Here is a 19,390-nt window from a genome sequence, read left to right as displayed (position 1 = left end):
GGGACCTCATTCAACATTGGATCGGGCAGAGGACGGCGAGACCCCAAGGTATTCCGCAACACTTCTCTATCTTTGTTCACGGTGGAAGAGGAAAAAGGAGTAGGAAGTTCCTTAAGGCATTGTGGACATGTACGGTTTGGCTTATCTAGAAGAGCAGCAATGTGAACAGATTCGAAGGAAAGGTGTGGGATGTCCAAAAATTGGCCTTGGAGATCAAAGGAAGAATGTGGAGCTGGAATCAGATTTTTGGTATCGTTCATTCGGATGCAAATTTTTCGAAGTGGGTGTTCTCGTGAGTTCACAATTTCTTTCTTGTACTAGACTTCGGTACCTCTGGTACCTTTGCTTTTTATCTATTTTATCCTTCTTTTCTTGATAAAAAAAAAGGTAATTAAAAAGAAATGTTCAACCCCTCAAGAAAAATATAATGCTCGAAGAATGTGGCTAAAACATTACCATTTTATTATGACTCATGAGTTCTCTGCTTCATATCATCATATGTTCCTTTTTAGTTTCATTTTGTCATACTATTATTCTTTGTTTTTTATTCATAAATTAATAATTAAATTTAAAAAGTATGCCACACTGTTTTTTTTGTTTTATTATATCTTCTGATTTTTTTTTTTTTTTTTAGGAAAATCTTCTGATTATCAAATACTTGTAAGTATAGAATTGAGGTATATGAAACTGTTCAATTATTGATTGTTGAATCTTGAATGTGTAGCGTTATTATTTACATTGGGTTTATGATTACTTGTGTATGTATAAATCCAATGAGACGCGGTCTATTGATAAGAGTAATACATGGAGTACAACATATATATATACTATACGATTATTAGGATGCGTTATACTTGATTAATAAATTTATCATAGAAAATTAAGAAATATAATAAGAAATTATATGTTTAAAATTTTCTCCATTTCCCCCTTATTTTATACTCCCTCCTCTGTCCCATTATTAATGTACATCCCTCACTGGAGTGGAAGAAGGAATGTGAATAGTGAAACTTTCGTTTGTAAAATGAGGGGGGGAAATGAGACATTTAAAGGGTATATTTTTGTTATTCTTCATTTTTTCATGATAAATTTATCAGTTAAAGATGCATTCTCATAGTTGGAAAATTTTCTTAAATTATCTTCGGACATTAAGAAATTTTTTCCTAGGCAGCCCTTTTTCTCAACTTTTCACTCCAATTCATAATAATATATTATCACAAGTTAAATGTGTGATAATATTTTCTCATGTTATCTATTTTTATAATCTTTCAATTTTCTCATGTGTTAATATAATTTAACTCATCTTGTTCTCTCTTTTCCTTTCTCTCTCTTTTTATAATATTTTCATATATTTTTTCACTAATAATAATACTGCATCCGTCCACAAAAAATAGTCCTAATAAAGAACAATACAAATTTTAATAAAAATTATTATTGTATTGTGAGTGGAGAAAGAGTCCCACTTAAAAAAAATACTCCAATGATAATTAATTGTATTGTGAGTGGAGAATATAGCCCAACATATGATAGATAATTTCTAAAATGAAAATCGACTAATTTTTGTGGACATTCCAAAATGCTAAAATAGATATTTTTTTTATGGATGGATGGAGTATGAGATAAAAGATTGAAAACCACTAAAGTGTGATGATTTTTTTTTCTTTTTATGATAAACTTACAATAAAAAGAAACCCTAGGTCTTGTTATACTCCATAATTGGCAAATTATACTTCAAGAGAAATTATTGCCACTAAAGCTACTATTTCCCTCCAATAATTTTGTAATACTTTTTCCTTTTCAAAATAATGATACAATTAATTGGCACACGTAACATGGGTTAATTTGATATTGCATTATATGTAATGTATGTAGTCAAGCTCATCCAAAAGGTAAATTAAAACAAAATCAAAACGCACATAGCTATTTGTTATGTTGGAAAGGGTCTTGCCAGCGGAGGGAGCTGATTTCTGGTACCCGCCACCGAACGCTATTCTTCGACTCAACGTCGATGTTGCGTTTCAGGAGGGAGGATGTCGGCTAGGTGTGGGGTTTATCTTTCGCAATTATAAAGGGGATATTGTTGCTGCTGGGGCTCGATAGATTGGGTTTACGGAAACTGTCCTTCTTGGTGAATTACATGCCATGCTCATTGGGGTGGGTTTTTCTTTGGAGCATGATATGGGTCATGTGGTTCTTTTCTCGGATTCTCTCCTGGCGATTCATTTGCTTCATGATTCTCATCACGGTTCGGATTCGTTGTGCGATGATTTATTTGAGGCGTTTGATCATGCTAGAAACACGGTGGTGGTGGAGTTCTGTCATGCTCGTCGTGAGGCTAATAGTGCTGCTCATGCACTTGCCAGTTTTGCTTTGCCTTCTTCTGATGTAATGATTTGGCAGTCGGGTTTTCCCACTTGGCTTTCGAATATTGCTCTTGCCGATTTGGCTTAATGAGAAGTTCGTCTTTACTCTAAAAAAAAAACGCACATAGCTGATAATTATTTGTCAACAAAAAATGACGGATAAGGTTACTTAAATTATAAAGTCAGTGCGAATTTGTATCGGATGATTTGGATCTTTATATTATCGATCACGTTAAGAAATTCCAATAATCCACAAAAAATGCAGTAGAAAAGTGAATATTCAAAATTATACTCTCTCGGTCCATGTGCTAGAGTGGATAGAACGAATTTTAATAAAATAATTGGAAGAAATGATTTAGTATTAAAGCATGGTAGATGTGATTTATTAAAGGGTCTCACAAATGGTAATATTTGACCCATGAAAATGTAAAAGTAAATGTGAGTATTTTGTAAATATTGAGTGTGAATGAGATCTAAAATGTAAAAGAAATTTAAAAAAAAGAAAAACACATAATTTTTATGGACATACGAAAATAAGAAACACGTTATTTTTGTGGATGGCCGGAGTATTATCAATAATGGTGTTGGTTTTAATGTTAAAAAAATAAAAAGAATAAGGAACTGAGCCGTCTCACACGTTTGATACTAATATATTTTGGATTTTGTTTTCTGATTTATCAAGCGTTTGTATTCCGTTATTTTTAACCGGACCACAAGCTTTTAAACTTGCCGAGTATTTACCTTCAAAAAAAGAAAAAAAGAAAAAAAAAAAAAACTTGCCAATTATTTAAACTAACGTATAATTATATCTAAATTTATTATACAATAATAATTGAAATAAGATCAACTTAGAAAAGCTTGTCATTGCTGACATGGCAAAAACTTCCTGAGTTTATCTTATCCAACATATATCGATATCGGATTATTTCTACATTTGTTTCTACAGGTAGTTAATTTCCTCGCCAAATATTGGATTATTTATACAAACACAACTAACAAAATATAATTATTTTGCAAGATTAAGTGGTCAACAATAATGTGTACAAAAGTATAAATAAGTCATATTATAGAATTTTATAATATTGCTTTAATTTGAATATTTAACACTGGTTCGTGGATACTAAACTTGTTTCGCATTTCAAATAAGATAATCAAAATTAATAGTACTAATTTTTCTATGATAGATTGTTTTAAAACATTAAACCACATTTAAATGGTTAGTCACCATTCAAAACCCGGTTGGGATTTTACGAAAATGATTGCATGACAAAAGCAACAACAGTTTTATTTTATTTATTTATTACTCCCTCCGTCCCAGGCCAATAGGCCCAGTTCCTTTCGGCACAGAGATTAAGAAAGTCACTTTTTGATAGGTAAATGGTGAGGTCCACCAACAATTAATGTTTTAAGTGTTCTCTTATTTTCCTTAATCACATTTGTTTACTTAATCGAATTCAGGAACAATCAAATGAGAAATTAACATAAATTGAACACAGTAAGAAGCAAAGCAAGATCTGCAGAAATCCATGAGAAATTAACTATAGGTACTGCAGAAATCGAAGAGTAAGAATCTGATAGAGAAAACAAAATTCCAAAAATCAAGAACAAAAATTTTCTTATTTCATTCTTCTTCAACTTTCAGAACTGAGAATGAAGAACCCTAAATCAAGACTGAGAAATCAAACTTTCAGAAACTTTCTACCAAATCAAGAACCCTAAGTCAAGAGCTTAGAGGCGGCGGCAGAGACGGAGAACGGCGATGGTGGGGGCTCCGAACCGTCCACCGACAAAGAAGAGGAGGCGGCTGCACAGTCTTGAGGCGGCGACGGATCTGTGTGGCCGGAGCTCTGGAGAGTCAGCGGCACCTCTCGTCGTTGAGAGAGAGAAGAGGGAGGGGGCGGCGATGACGGAAATGGCGAAGGTGAAGGGGAATTGACGGAAAGGGGAAGGGGAAGGTTTTCCGTCGAGATAGAGAGGGGCTCTGAACCGTCCACCGACGAAGGAGAGGCGGCGGCGGCACAGCAAAGGCTGTAATCTTGAGGCGGCGGTAGATTTGTGTGGTCGGAGCTCTGGAGAGTTAGCGGCGCCGCTCTGTTGTTGAGAGAGAGAGAAGGGGGAGGGGGAGGGAGAGTCAGCGGTCCTGCTCTGGAAAAATTTGGGACGAAAATTTCTTGAATGAATGAGTAGATTAGGGTTGATTAAGGGGGTATATCCCCTTTAATTAAGTAACTCTTAATTTTTATTAAAGCCCTAATTATTTCCAATTTTAGACTGGGCCTATTGGAGTGGGACGTCCCAAAAAGGAAAACGAGCCTATTGGAGTGGGACGGAGGGAGTATTTTTTTTTTATGGGAACAACAGTTTTATTTAAAAATTGCCCACATGAATGCTTTTCTCTATTTTAGTGACAAAATGACTTTTTTCATATAATGTAAGAATATAGATACTGCATGCAAAATATTTTTTACATATACTAAAAGTATCTATATATATACATGTTGATGGGGACATCGAGATCTGGATTAAATGTTATAATCTGTTGAGGTTATCAGTTACTTCAAATAAGAATTATATAACATTTATATATATATATATATATAACCCTATATATATATATATATATATATATATATATATATATAAAGAATTTATATAAGATTTTATGTTTCATTTGTTTTGACAAATAAAATTAAAATAATAGAATACCCCATCAATCTCTCTCGAGCATATTAGGTGACTTGGACCCCAATCTATTAATTGAAAACATTTTACCAACTGAATTAATATTTTATTGTACAAATATTTGTACTATTTATTCCAATTTATAGTTCATGCGTGAATTAGGCTTCTGCATTTCTGCCACATCTACAAGTCGAATTTCTTGTCAAAAAAAGAATAGTAGTACAAACAAAATACAAAAGTAGAAATTCAGTAACCATCTTCATCTTTTATTTATTTATCAGAAAACAGATAAATATATAAAAACGGTACCAGTGGTACCAAGGCGAAGTCTTAGAACATTTTACAGATCATGTCGTTGGAGCACCAAGAATCAAGATCTATCTCCTCCTCAACAATCTTAAAGATCCTATTCCAACACCACAGTTTAATCTTAATCTCCAGAACAAGATTTTTGCACTCCCAATCTTTGCCTTCGAAACATATTTCTCATTTCTCTTCTTCCACCTCATCCAAATCGTTCCCACCCAAATTGCTAAAAGGAGAGATCTAATCTTCTTTTTGTTCCCTAGGTTAATGAACATATCGTAGTGCCTCTCGATACGATTCGGTCGTGCCATATGCATGCCCAACCACCTCTGATTTTCGTTCCAAACCTCTTCCATCTTCGGGCAAAGAAGAAACAAATGATTTGACGATTCTTCCCCCATCCCACACTCGCTGCATTTGGACTCTTTCTCGGTCGTGAGAATCCTCCTTTTTATCAAATTGTCACGGGTCGGGAGCCTGTTGAGCATCATCCTCCAAGATGTCATAGTTGCTTTATGTGGTGTCTTTGCCTTCCAAATTGAGTTGAGGAGCGACGCGTCAACATTCAGTCTAGGGACGTCGTTGCCGCTTGCTTTGATACAAGACTAAGCCGATTTTGTGGAGAAATTCCCATAAGGAGAAGCCAACCAAATCCAGCTATCTTCAATATCTGCACAAGGTGAACATTGAGCAATATAATATGTTAGCTACTGCACTGTCTCCTTCTCGCATTCCCTGATCTCCCTTCGCCATTGAATCTCCCACTTCCACTCCTCTTCAACCCAACATCCCGATTCACCCACAGTTGCCTCTTTATTTACAGCGAGCTGGAAAAGCCTAGGGAAGATAGCCCGCAGGGCAGTCGACCCCACCCAGATGTGATCCCAGAATTTAGTCGAGAGACCGTTCCCCAGTTTCCTTCTAACATTATCCACGAACCATTTCCCCGATGGCTCCCTGCCAACTGCGACAACTTTTGCCCACCAGCCTACTTTCATCCTCGTAGGTCCCTTCAAACCAAAACCCTCTTGGTCCCACTCCACCTATCCATATAAAGATCTAACAACTCTAGCCCATAAAGCCTCCATTCCCTCCCAATATCTCCATAACCATTTTGTGACTAATGCTGCATTAAACCACTCGATATTAGTCAATCCCAACCCTCCCTCCTTCTTGCTAAAACAAAGGTCATAGGTTAATCTTTCAAACCGACATCAAGTGTGTATTTAATTTAATTTAAAACATGTATACCAAAAAAATATACTCCCTCCCTCAAAATTATGGTATAACGAAGATGATATAAATTTTAAGAAAAGTATGATAATTATAGTTTGAGTCTCATGCCTTTTATAAATAGTGAGTGAAGATAATTTCTTTTTTTTTGAAGAACGAAATAATTTTTTTATTAGTTTAAATTTGCAGAGTCATTTTCAACTAAGAAAATATCACAATTTTTAAAAATATAAATAATAAGATCACAATTTTAAGGGACAAATAGAATTTTATATTTAAGATACGAAACAAAATGCAGTGATCATCGATAAACGAAGGATCTTGCGTCACATAACATCATCTAATTGATCAAAAGATTGTACATCATAATATGCTTATTGATGATGTTATTTATATATTTCGTTCGGCTCATAGTCTAGCTGATTTCGCGATTCATATTACTCGGCTTAGTGTTTAAACCCACAATATTTCTTTATAGTTGGAAGAGATTATAAAAGAAGACTTAGCTGAATAATTACATTTCTTCCTCTTAAAAAAAATATAAAAAAATCCACAACATGGATAAATTTTTTAGTTCTAAATACTAATAACGTTCAAAATATTTAAATAATTATGCCACTAAATATATATTTACACCTTATAGATAAAATTATCATCCTCTTTTCACTCCAAAATATCTAATGCACAAATTTTCATATAATTTGACGTGTCAGATAGTGCTATATCCAAATCTAACTTAACATACGAAATACTCGTAATAGTTTTTTTTGTTAATCTCCGAATCTAAATACGAGTGTTTTTTTATAGGTTTAATACACTACTTTCATAAGTATTATAGAGAGAATATTAAAATCTTATGGGGAATATTACACAAAGTTACGCTGCACCTTCACGTAGAGTAGCAGTGCTCTCTACACTTTACTAGGATTTATAATCCTATAAATATACTTCACCCGCCTTGCCCGAAAACCTCCTCAAATTCGTGAGACTCTTTCTGTCACTCTCATTCTCTCGCCGCTCTTTTTCTTTCAATTTTTTTTCCCTATTTTTTTATTTAATTCTCCCGGTATATTCCGGCGAGTTAGTTAGGGTTCTGGTAAGAATGGCATTGCTGTCAGATCTGGGGACGGAGATCGTGATTCCGGCGTGCGCCGTCATCGGAATCATCTTCTCACTCGTTCAGTGGTTCGTCGTCTCCCGCGTCAAGGTCTCGGCAGAGCGCGCCGGAGACGCGGTGGCCAAGAACGGGAAGAATGGGTGCGCCGACTACTTGATTGAAGAGGAGGAAGCCATTAATGACCACAACGTCGTCGCCAAGTGCGCCGAGATTCAGAACGCCATTTCTGAGGGTTAGAGCTGTTTCAGATCTCTGTTGAATTCGCCTAGATCTGTGTTTCGCGTTCGGTTTTGGTTCTTTTTATGTTTCGTTGTATGCTAGCGTGGTTGTCTCTACTTGCTTGCTTCTTGATTTTGAGCTCTGTTTTTGCTGCTGAGTGTTGAGGATAGTGGAAAGTTTATTTACTTCTACTTTTTTTGGCTAATGATTTTCTGAGTGAAGCCAGTTTTTTTTTAGCTGTGGTTTCTAGATTAATGCGTAAGAAAATAGGCTGTTGCTTAGTAGAAAGTTGGGTTCTTTTTTGTGCTTTTATTATTGCCTTGTTGATGTAGTAGATGTTTGATTATCAGTGAGTTGTTATTGAAGTTCACTTTTTTTAGTGATATTGTTTTAGCTGCAAACGTGGATTTGTATCCACAATCACTTCTTTTGCAGATTTTCCGTTAAAGCTGTTGACTAATGAACTACGAATTTCGTGTTTGGTTTGAAACTTGAAAGTTGGATCAAAGTTATGATCACCGACTGAGGTTATATAATTTAATGGAGGTTTGAGGTTACCCTTTTACTTGAGATTGACGTGAACATACTTTGTAAATTATGGTTTTTAATTTTTAACGTTTCTGGGTACCTTTTTTAATTATGATTTAATTTCTTGGCGGCGGATTCAAATATTAGGGTTTCATGCACGCCGATTTATGGTTTGTGTGCTGTTGTTTTACTCTATCTCTGCTATGCATATGAGGTGGCATTGAAAATTGAAACGGATCTGATTATCTTACGTGATTGCCTCTGCGCTTTATTTTATTTTTCTCTATGGTACCAAGATCTTGGGAAAATTGTATAAATATAATATTGCTGCATTCATCTTCTAGGGATAACTGGGGGAGTTGGCTTCTTATTGTCTTACATGAATAAAAAATGACAAGTGGCTTTTATTCTTATAATTAGTAAAAGAAGAATACTTTATGCCGGTGCCTGTCTTGGAGTTGGAGCATGTGAGGTGCTTATGTTCCTGGGTTCTTCTATGCAGTTTTTCTTGAATACTATTTTCCTTGAGAAGATATAAAAGACTGCAGAGTATGTTCATTGCCCGTGGCAGGAAAAAATATTGACTATAGAATACATGTGGTGTGATGATAAAAGTATCTTTTATAAGTAATTCTATAGTATTATGTACAGCGACAAGATATCTGAGGAATATTGATGATATTAGTTCTCAGGTGTTTTTTATGCTGGTCCATTTTCTTGCCGTTCCCATCGTTCACATAGCTGAAAATACATTGTTGAATTCTATATATGGATTTGGAGGCACCTATAACTTATTTAATTGCAAAGCATTTTTGTTCAATGTTCTGCACAACCTAAATTGGTTAATTGACTTTGGTGAGTGCTTTATTGTCCAGTTAAACATGATTAGTTTGCTGGGACTGGTGTTATTAGGTGGGACTGATGTCATTTTGCTTTACAGGTGCTACATCTTTCTTGTTTACGGAATACCAATATGTGGGAATTTTCATGGTTGCTTTCGCAGTCCTCATCTTCCTGTTCCTGGGTTCAGTTGAGGGTTTCAGCACAAGTTTCCGGCCTTGTACTTATGATCAGGAGAAGCTTTGCAAGCCTGCTCTTGCAACTGCTATCTTCAGTACAGTTTCCTTCTTGCTTGGTGCCATCACCTCTGTCGTTTCTGGTTTCCTCGGGATGAAAATTGCAACCTATGCAAATGCAAGGACAACATTGGAAGCTAGAAAAGGTGTTGGAAAAGCTTTCATTGTTGCATTCAGATCTGGCGCAGTTATGGGTTTTCTGCTTGCTGCAAATGGCCTATTGGTTTTATACATTACCATCAATCTATTCAAGATCTACTATGGTGATGATTGGGAAGGACTTTTTGAGGCAATCACTGGATATGGTCTTGGTGGATCCTCCATGGCTTTGTTCGGAAGAGTCGGGGGTGGTATTTACACCAAGGCTGCTGATGTTGGGGCAGATCTTGTTGGAAAGGTTGAAAGGAATATTCCCGAAGATGATCCTAGGAACCCTGCTGTAAGCCCCCTAATCATCCCTGAAGCTAATCTATTTAGCAAGGGATTTGTACTGATGTTCACTTTTTTTTCCTCAGGTGATTGCTGACAATGTTGGTGATAATGTTGGAGATATTGCTGGAATGGGGTCTGATCTTTTTGGTTCGTACGCTGAGGCATCTTGTGCTGCTCTTGTCGTGGCTTCGATATCATCTTTTGGAATTACCCATGACTTCACTGGAATGTGCTATCCGTTGCTTATTAGTTCCATGGGTATCCTGGTCTGTTTAATCACTACTCTCTTTGCTACTGACTTTTTTGAGATAAAGGCTGTCAAGGAGATTGAACCAGCATTAAAGAATCAACTTATCATATCCACTATTCTTATGACTGTGGGAATTGCAATTGTCACCTGGACTTGCCTGCCATCATCATTCACAATCTTCAATTTTGGTGTTCAGAAAGATGTGAAAAACTGGTAAACAATGGTCTTATTCTGCGCTTGTAGTATTATTTCTGTTATTCTCTAGTGCATGGTTCTATTTCATTTTTCTAGGTCATCAACCTTTTCTATGTCTGTAGTTGAAGGAGGCTCTCAAATATTAACATTTTGTACTCTCTGCCTGTTGTGCATTAATTTTAATCTTGGCATCTGTCTGGCTTCAGTCTGAAAGTTGTGTGCGAACTAACTCAATGTAATGTTACAGGCAGCTATTCCTCTGCGTTTGTGTTGGACTTTGGGCTGGACTTATCATTGGATTTGTGACTGAATATTACACCAGCAATGCCTACAGGTGCAAATATGACCGTCTTTTGCTTTTATTTTTTTATTTTTGATTTCTTCTGAAAATGGGTGTTTGAACTTTATTAATGTTTATGTGCAGCCCTGTCCAAGATGTTGCTGATTCCTGCAGAACCGGTGCTGCAACCAATGTTATATTTGGGCTTGCCTTGGGATACAAATCAGTCATTATTCCCATTTTTGCCATTGCTGTTGGCATCTTTGTTAGTTTCACATTTGCTGCTATGTATGGTATTGCTGTAGCAGCTCTGGGAATGCTAAGCACAATTGCTACTGGTTTAGCCATTGATGCTTATGGCCCCATCAGTGATAATGCTGGAGGTATAGCTGAGATGGCTGGCATGAGCCACAGGATTCGTGAGAGGACTGATGCCCTTGATGCTGCTGGGAACACCACTGCTGCTATTGGAAAGGTATTGAAATTTGTTGAGAACATACCTGCTCTCTTCTTGCACGTTACTAAATTTCTTAATTTTATTCCCAGGGTTTTGCCATTGGGTCTGCTGCACTCGTCTCGTTGGCACTTTTTGGCGCCTTTGTGAGCCGTGCTGGAATTTCTTCTGTTGATGTTCTGACGCCCAAAGTCTTCATTGGATTGCTTGTTGGAGCTATGCTGCCGTACTGGTTCTCTGCCATGACCATGAAGAGTGTGGGAAGCGCAGCTTTGAAGATGGTGGAGGAAGTCCGCAGGCAGTTCAACACCATCCCGGGTCTAATGGAGGGTCTTGCCAAGCCCGACTATGCTACATGTGTGAAGATCTCCACTGATGCTTCAATTAAGGAAATGATCCCCCCAGGTGCCCTAGTCATGCTCACACCCCTCATAGTCGGCACATTTTTCGGTGTCGAGACCCTCTCTGGTGTTCTTGCTGGCTCACTTGTTTCTGGCGTCCAGGTATTTGACATCTCCTTCTTCTTTTCCTTCTCGTTGAAATTTCCTTGGGACTGACTCATCTTTACCCTTATACAGATCGCGATTTCTGCATCCAACACTGGTGGTGCATGGGACAATGCAAAGAAGTATATCGAGGTAGCGTCCTGCTCTCACGAGTTTCCTTCTCTCCTGTTTAGATTTGTATTATTTGACACTGGGTGTATCTTGTAGGCTGGTGCTTCGGAGCATGCGAGAACTCTGGGGCCGAAAGGATCCGAACCACATAAGGCGGCTGTGATTGGTGACACCATCGGAGACCCTCTGAAGGACACTTCAGGTCCGTCGCTCAACATCCTGATCAAGCTGATGGCGGTGGAGTCACTCGTGTTTGCTCCCTTCTTCGCGACTCACGGCGGTCTGCTGTTTAAACTCTTCTGAAGAATGAATGCCGACTTTGTGCTTTATACTACATCTGCATTGTACGGGATAGGTGGTAGGTGGATTTTATTTTGATGAGAGGTGATGATGATGATGATAATTGTGATGGAGGAGGTCATTCAAATCCACAACATCCTCATCCTGGTTCCTGTTTTGTCACTTACTGACATATAGCTTTCTAGATTTTTCTTTCTTGGTTGGTTGGTTGATTGTAATTTTGGTCTACACACTGGGGTTCATAATTTTTCTTATGCCCAAAATATGAATTGTCCTTCAAATTTGGAGTATGGAAGAGTTGGCTTTGGTTAACACCTCTAATTCATTGTCTTGTATGCTGCTTTTTTAGGTAATACTATATTAATTTTTAACTTTTTGAATAAAAAATACATTAAAAAGAAAAATGAAAAATACTACTAATATTGATCAATGTCATGATATTGGTATTCTAATATTTTCTTCTAAATATAATAAGTTAGCTATATTATTATAGGTACAGTACAATAACATTATTGATTATCTGTTGACTGTTGCCATTTTTGTAAATGCTGTTTCATTAGGGTGATTATCTGTTGCCATCTTTTTAAATGTTGTTTCATTTGGGAGAAGTAACAATAAAATATAAAAAATTAAAAATCATGCCACGGTATATATAAATTTAAATTTTTTTATTTTTAAATATTAATTACTCTACTGCTTAATCAATATACACTCATCCTACTAGTAGTTTCAATTCGTGCAATGCACTTCACGGTGCAAATAATTTCTCTATTATGGTTTTAAATTAATTTAAAAGTACAGACTAATTGATTTCTCTATTACGACTTTATGTCAATGGAATAAATACTATGAAGAATATATAAGATGTCCAATTTATGCAAGATTAACCAGAGTGCGTCCACTCCACAATGTAATTTAAGTGATTTGTATATGGTGTGCAGACGTCCCATAATGCATCCTCAAATTTTTATTTGAATTTAATTAATTACTTTAATTAAAAGAACTACTAGTTAACAACTAGTGAATTTTTCATAATATTATCTCAATTGAAAAAACAAAAGGAAATAGAGAAAGATGTATAAAAATCATGTCGCCTCTTCCGAGTTCCGACCCGGATCCACATAAAAGATCCATATCCGGGAAACTGCACTGGCTCAACTCTAACCGTTTTCTCCGCTCAACCACCATTTCGTATAACTATTATCTCAAAATTCAAATTTTAATCGGGAAAAAGAAATAAATGGAAATTGAAGTAAAGCTCCGGCTGCCGTCCTCCGCCGCCCACGAGCGGCTCTCCACCGTGCTCTCTTCCTACCACCGGCGCACTCACCTCCAAGAGAACCTCTTCTTCGACGGCCCCAAGGCCGAGCTCGCTTCCAACTCGGCCGCCCTCCGAATACGTTTCTACGACCTCGACTCCCGCTGCGTTCTCTCTCTAAAATCGAAGCCCCAAATCTCAGGCGGAATCAGCCGCATCGAGGAGCAGGAGGAGCCCCTCGACCCCGCTGTCGGCCGCCTATGCGCCGCCGATCCGTCGCGGCTCCTCCTCATTGAGTCGTCCGATATAACCAGGAGAGTGAGGGAGGAGTTCGATTTGGGCGGGAAGGGTTTGGTCTGTTTGGGGGGTTTTAGGAACGTGAGAGGGGTTTACGAGTGGAATGGGCTGAAATTGGAGCTCGATGAGACGCTTTACAGTTTCGGCACGAGTTATGAAGTAGAATGCGAGAGCTCGGAGCCCGAAGTGGCGAAGAATTTAATTGAAGGGCTGTTGCAGAGCAATGGGATTGAGTATCAGTATTCGGAGACGTCGAAATTCGCCATTTTTCGATCAGGGAAGCTGCCTGAATAACTTGAGGTAGATAAAGTTGTTACTTGAATTTGAATTTTATGGTAATTTAGTTTGTTTGATTGCTTTTCTTGTATCTGAATTTGATGATTTGCAATTGAGGATTTGCAGAAAGATTCGGTTACCATATCTTCATTTTTCAGCTGAATAAATCTTTGTTTCAGTAGCATTCAAAGTAATGCCCTTCGCTATCACGATAATTTTCGTTCAATAGCCATTTACTTTGAGTGATAGGATAGACGCATAAAAATAGTATAAGCTAATCTACCATTTACTTTGATGGGTTGATTGATTTCAATTTATTTGATCATCTAAGCCTTCAAATACTCGATCATATGTTTTATGTCTTTCAAATACTCGATCATCTAAGCCTTCAAAGTTCAAATACACAAAATAAAAGCCTCCTTGTGAAGTAGGATATAGAATTGGTAGATTCTTCTGAAGTAGGATATTAGATAGATTGCAATTTTATCTAATCCTTCAAATACATGATCACTTCTCCATGAGAATGGGAGAAAAGGTAGAATGCCCTGCAATTTTATCTACTAAATTCCTACAACTATGATTGACACTCACTCATCTGCAAGAATCATCTACTCTTATTTCATGGCTTAATTTGGTAGTTTTAAGTATTCAACTTCGTGTTTGCATTTGATAAGAGGGGTGTGAACGTTCAAATCTTTGCGCATTTTGCCATTTTCGCGGTAGAAGGAGCTAAAATGGTGGTGAGCCCAACAATTTTAGTGCCATTTCATTCCTTTACTTCCCTCCGATATCTCTTCGTTTAGAACTGTTTCGATTTGTTTGCTTACATTACCTTCTAACTCATCATTTTCCAGATCAAATGCAGTGTATTTCTGGACTTAAATCATTCTCTATTAGAGAGGATGAATGAGTTATGCGCGGGGTTGAGCTTGCTAATCTAACACTTTTGCATGTTTATCATTATGCAAGATAATTGTCTACTTTGCTGGTGGATTTTATTTGGTATCCTCATTCTTGTTTACTCTGTAGTAGGTATTCAATTTACTCAGAGCAAATACATGGCTATCTGAATCGACTCGACCATGAATGTATCCTAAGCTGCAGAAGTTCAAGAACATGTAGCAGTTGGACAATGTGGAACTAGTTTAAAAATGTTATGTAGGTACCATTGTTACTCTGATTATTATGTCATCCTTGTAAAATCTTGAATCATCTCACACTGTTGTAGATAGAGGAAATGACACATTCATTAAAGAAATGGGCAAGCATTTGGTATATAACCTTTTTTTAGTTCAGTGGAGAATGCTACAAGCTGTTCTTGACCAAGATATGATTGGCAAGAAATTTGAACTATCAAACATGAGCTCTAAATCAAGAACCATGAATTTGACCTACTACGACAGAAGAACCATCTTAATACACTTCATGCGTAGATTTGTATGTATTTGGTGCATGACATACGTGTAAAATTATACGTATGTCCTGCACTGATGAAGATAATTTATCAACCAAAAAGATGAAAAAATTATGAATTAAATCCATCGCTAGTACATGTTTCAACTAACTCTCCAATGAAATAATGTCTAATACACAAGCAACAATTGGACACAAAGTCGAAGCTTAGAAACTAAAATCCCAACAAACTACATAATTTCAGTCAATATGACCCAAAACAACTACCATTAAAAATGCTATTAGCTGAAAACAAAAATGACCTAACAAGTCACTTCAACTTCTTTGATGGTCGTTTCTCTTCATCTTCATCGCTGTCCTCGTCGTCATCATCATCATCGTCGTCGTCATCGTCTCCATCATCATCATCATCACTATCATCGTCATCATCATCTTCGTCATCGCTCCCTGCGTTACCATTGACCTGAATCTCATCATCAGAGTCTCCTACATCGCCACCACCTCCATCTCCAGAGTAATCATCATCATCCTCATCACTGTCGTCTTCATCATCATCTTCGTCATCGTCATCATCGTCACTCTCACCAGCATCTTTGTTCTCCTCCATCTCTGTATCTTTTTTAGAATCACCAAATGGGAATCTGTAAGTGGAGTACATATACACCATGGCTTAGAGCTCTGTCTCTATTTGATATGGCAGCACAACTTCAAAACGCTATAACTAAGAAAGAATTCACGATACCTTCTGTTTTTCGGAGATGGAACTACGTCTATGTCATCGAGCAGAGTCCTGCTCTGTAATCCAACAATGTCATTCAACGATGGAGAAGAATATGAGCGCAAGAAACTAAACACGACTCAAAAATCTGTGCTTGCTATATTTTCACAGAATAACAATAGAAAACTATTCTTAAACCAAGTTGATTGAACTAGAGCTACAGCCCAAATCAGGATTTAACTAGGGCTAAGAAAAAATCCTTTAGAGTGTTTGTTTTCTGTTCCACGCCACGCCAAAACATCAGAGATATTTGAAGTAAGATGAATAGCTCTTCGATATAAGATTCTTTCAAAATTTCTCAGCAGAAATGGATATGTTCCACCAGACTTCAGCAAGACCACAATCAGAAGCAACAAAACAGAGAATATAGATCAAAACCAGAAAAGAATACGACTTCTTTTTAATGTGTCTACCAATTCGAATTAGGGTTAAAACTACAGAGAATTGATGATAACCTCTCACAATATCGGCATTCCCCTTAAAAGATTACCACATACATGCTAATATCTTTGAATTTATGGAAATATAGATATCGTGACTCAATCAAATCCGCATTCTCAATTAAATCGGAAGCCATTTTCTGCAGCAGTTATCACTTATCATGAACAAAAACAAAACTTGCCAGACATAAGCATCTTATCCTATTCAAAATCATTTTTGAGAGAAGTATAAACTAGGCCAAATCCAGTCGCACAGAATTAACACTGGAAGCAACGTTGAGGAACAAACTACTAAAAACTAATTCAAATTGCAAATTAAAATAAGAGCATAAAAGACAAAGACCGCTCTCTATGTCTCTCACTCAACTAGCTACTTATTCATTCTCCCTCCCCCATTAAAGAAGAAACAGAAAACGCAAACAAATGAGCAACAAAATCAATTAGAACATAACAATGTAGTGTAATGGTCGACACAATATACCATTATAAGAAGCGAAAGGAGGTATTTTTGAGCAGCCCCAAGAATAGAACAGCACATAATTCTCTGCAGAGTAGCATTAGCAGAGCAGATTTTTTCCACCTCCATAACTTTAGTTCGTTTCAACGAAAGAAAGCGGCTGCAAATTGAACGAAAATAAGGGAAGAAAGCAAGAAAGATAAAAGAGGGATTTGAGGGCGAGTGTCAAATGGGTGAGTGTGGGGGATGTTGGCAAAGGAGGGAACAGTGCACACACTAATTTTAGGGTTTTGGTTTTTAAACCCTGATTTGGGGCTAATTCTTTTCCTTAATAATGTTTTCTCATTTTATGGTCAAAATAATAGAGAAAAAGGAAAGGATATTATCGCCCTAAATCTTGGAGCATGATTGTGATATTCTATTTGACTATTGATTTTCGATTAATTTGACAAAATAGTTTAACAGTATTATTTCAATCAATAAATGAAATATACTAGTATTAGTATTTGATTTCAATATTCAAATTTGTGAGTCTTTCTTTTGATTTTTACCCACGATTTAGTGTAATTTCAACATACATTCAAAGCTAAATAATAGTATATGGAAATGCAAAATAAGTAAATAGTAAATACATAGACAATAGAGTTATGTATGTCAAATATGAGTAATGATAAATTTACATAATAGGTATACGAGCAATTTTGTTAATTTGTAATACAACTGAAAATTCAATTATTACTATATTTTAATGTAATTTGCATCTTGCATTAATTAAGGAAGAGAGATGTTGAATTTGGAAATTTATTTTTATAATATTATGTCAATAATAAACTTCAAAAAAAATATATTATGTCAATAATAAAAGTTTATATAATACAATATATATATATATATATTATATATATATATATGTGTGTGTGTGTGTGTGTTTAAATTAATATAAGAAAATATTTTGGACTGTCTCATTCGTGATTCGTTCGACAGATTTGATCTAATTCGATCTATTTATATTACTCTCTCCGTCCACAAAATAAAGTTTCATTTAAAAGATGGACACAAATTTTAATAAAATTGTTATAAGTTAAATATACAATAAAAATACTCTCCATCCCACGAATCTTGACACGTTTGATTTCGGCACGAGAATTAAGGAGTTGTAGATTAGTACTATTTTAAGTGTGTAGTTAATAAAGTAGGAGAGAGAATGTAATAAATGTAATAAAGTAGAAGAGAGAAAATAATAATTATTGCCTTATTTGGAAATATGTCAAGATTCGTGGGACGGCCTAAAAAGGAATACGTATCAAGATTCGTGGGACGGAGGGAGTATTAGTTAAAAAATCGAATAAAATACACTTATAGTTATAAGAGAAAAAATATGATGTGATGGTTGGAAAAGTTAAATAAGACTCTTTTTTCGTGAAAAATAGGGTAAGTATGACTTTTTTTGTGGACAAAGGGAGTAGTGTGTGTGTGTGTGTATAAGTATATAGGGGAGGGTTACCGTGAGAGCACCTTTTAAAATAAGAAATAAGAATTAGGAAAAATGTATGAATTTTATGTAGAACACGTATAAATTTGCTGTATAAATGTATGAATTGCGAAAAATAAATTTTTGATATTTTTGAGATTAGAACTCAAGACCATGAATCAACCGTAGATCTTGATGATCTAAGGGCTGAAAATGATTCTTATTTTATATCTTAAGAAGTGTACTTATTTTAGCCCTCCCATATATATATATATATATATATATATTTTCACTAAATCCTATTTTTTTTACAAAAAATTAAATAAACTAAAATAAATCCAAATAATAATTATAGACAAAATAGTAATATAAAATCCTACTAGTCTACTACAATCGACAATTCAACATGAATAGATTTTCAAAGTGTGTGTGTATATATATATATATAGAGAGGGAGACGAGCTTGTAATCATCTTACAAACTAAAACATATTTAGGTCTGTTAAGATGCGCCAATCAATCTCCCAACCATAGTTCAATTTCGTACACACAGATGATTGCATCTTATCCACTTAAACCCTTTACAAGTGATCATAAGCATTCGACGTGACTTCATGCAAATAAATTTAGAGTGAATTTTTAAAATGGCCACTTTTATATTGTAAAAATAAAAAATGTCCACTAAAATAAAAAACTTAAAAAATGTCCATTGTTACCAAAATACCCTTCACATTAAAAATTAAAAAAATATCCACTTTACATCACCCCTTTAAAAAATCCCGCAATTCACAACCAGTGTGAATTCACAATCAAAAAATTTTGGTTGTGAATTACAACTAGAATTTTTTGTTTTTGAATTCACAACCAATCGAATTCACAATCAAAATTTAATTCACAACCAGATTTTTTTGGTTTTGAATTCACAACTGAACTGAGCTGAAACCCTAAA

The 19,390-nt window shown here is 35.9% G+C and overlaps 3 protein-coding genes across 5 annotated transcripts; 2 read left to right on the top strand and 1 right to left on the bottom strand.

Moving 5' to 3' along the window:
* The first annotated feature begins 7,448 nt into the window (after positions 1-7,448).
* On the top strand, positions 7,449-12,373 carry LOC131005094 (pyrophosphate-energized vacuolar membrane proton pump-like). 2 transcript variants are annotated; one of them, XM_057931903.1, is made up of 8 exons: positions 7,449-7,933; positions 9,389-9,963; positions 10,040-10,419; positions 10,649-10,735; positions 10,826-11,156; positions 11,228-11,638; positions 11,714-11,773; positions 11,849-12,373. In XM_057931903.1, the coding sequence occupies exons 1-8, from the start codon at positions 7,687-7,689 to the stop codon at positions 12,053-12,055; spliced, it is 2,298 nt and encodes a 765-aa protein (XP_057787886.1). In that variant the 5' UTR covers positions 7,449-7,686; the 3' UTR covers positions 12,056-12,373. The 2 variants fall into 2 exon arrangements, with proteins under 2 accessions (XP_057787886.1, XP_057787887.1); XM_057931904.1 differs by lacking the exon at positions 7,449-7,933 and adding an exon at positions 8,899-9,303.
* Positions 12,374-13,176: 803 nt separating this feature from the next.
* LOC131005095 (triphosphate tunnel metalloenzyme 3-like) lies at positions 13,177-15,160 on the top strand. Of its 2 annotated transcripts, none has more exons than XM_057931906.1 (2): positions 13,177-13,907; positions 14,916-15,160. In XM_057931906.1, exon 1 carries the CDS (start codon positions 13,293-13,295, stop codon positions 13,899-13,901), a length of 609 nt encoding a protein of 202 aa, XP_057787889.1. In that variant the 5' UTR covers positions 13,177-13,292; the 3' UTR covers positions 13,902-13,907; positions 14,916-15,160. The 2 variants fall into 2 exon arrangements, with proteins under 2 accessions (XP_057787889.1, XP_057787888.1); XM_057931905.1 differs by having other exon boundaries at positions 13,196-13,907; positions 14,913-15,160.
* Positions 15,161-15,383: 223 nt separating this feature from the next.
* Positions 15,384-17,309, bottom strand: LOC131005096 (uncharacterized). Its single transcript, XM_057931907.1, has 3 exons — positions 16,996-17,309; positions 16,039-16,091; positions 15,384-15,937 (listed from the first exon to the last, which is right to left on the bottom strand). The coding sequence occupies exons 1-3, from the start codon at positions 17,098-17,100 to the stop codon at positions 15,607-15,609; spliced, it is 489 nt and encodes a 162-aa protein (XP_057787890.1). The 5' UTR covers positions 17,101-17,309; the 3' UTR covers positions 15,384-15,606.
* Between the last annotated feature and the right edge of the window lie 2,081 nt (positions 17,310-19,390).

This window comes from Salvia miltiorrhiza, chromosome 1, assembly GCF_028751815.1.
Source record: "Salvia miltiorrhiza cultivar Shanhuang (shh) chromosome 1, IMPLAD_Smil_shh, whole genome shotgun sequence".
NCBI lineage: Eukaryota > Viridiplantae > Streptophyta > Magnoliopsida > Lamiales > Lamiaceae > Salvia > Salvia miltiorrhiza.
This window is presented reverse-complemented; position numbering and strand designations above follow the sequence as displayed.

Bases quoted from the DNA above. Each gene is read 5' to 3' on its own strand.
- LOC131005094 (XM_057931904.1), top strand. From the start codon at position 9,054: ATGATAAAAGTATCTTTTATAAGTAATTCTATAGTATTATGTACAGCG. The intron at 9,304-9,388 runs GTGAGTGCTTTA...TTTGCTTTACAG, and splicing joins AAATTGGTTAATTGACTTTG to GTGCTACATCTTTCTTGTTT. The intron at 10,736-10,825 runs GTGCAAATATGA...GTTTATGTGCAG, and splicing joins TACACCAGCAATGCCTACAG to CCCTGTCCAAGATGTTGCTG.
- LOC131005095 (XM_057931906.1), top strand. From the start codon at position 13,293: ATGGAAATTGAAGTAAAGCTCCGGCTGCCGTCCTCCGCCGCCCACGAG.
- LOC131005096 (XM_057931907.1), bottom strand. From the start codon at position 17,100: ATGGAGGTGGAAAAAATCTGCTCTGCTAATGCTACTCTGCAGAGAATT. The intron at 16,092-16,995 runs GTATATTGTGTC...GTTGGATTACAG, and splicing joins TCCTTTCGCTTCTTATAATG to AGCAGGACTCTGCTCGATGA. The intron at 15,938-16,038 runs GTATCGTGAATT...CTCCACTTACAG, and splicing joins CCATCTCCGAAAAACAGAAG to ATTCCCATTTGGTGATTCTA.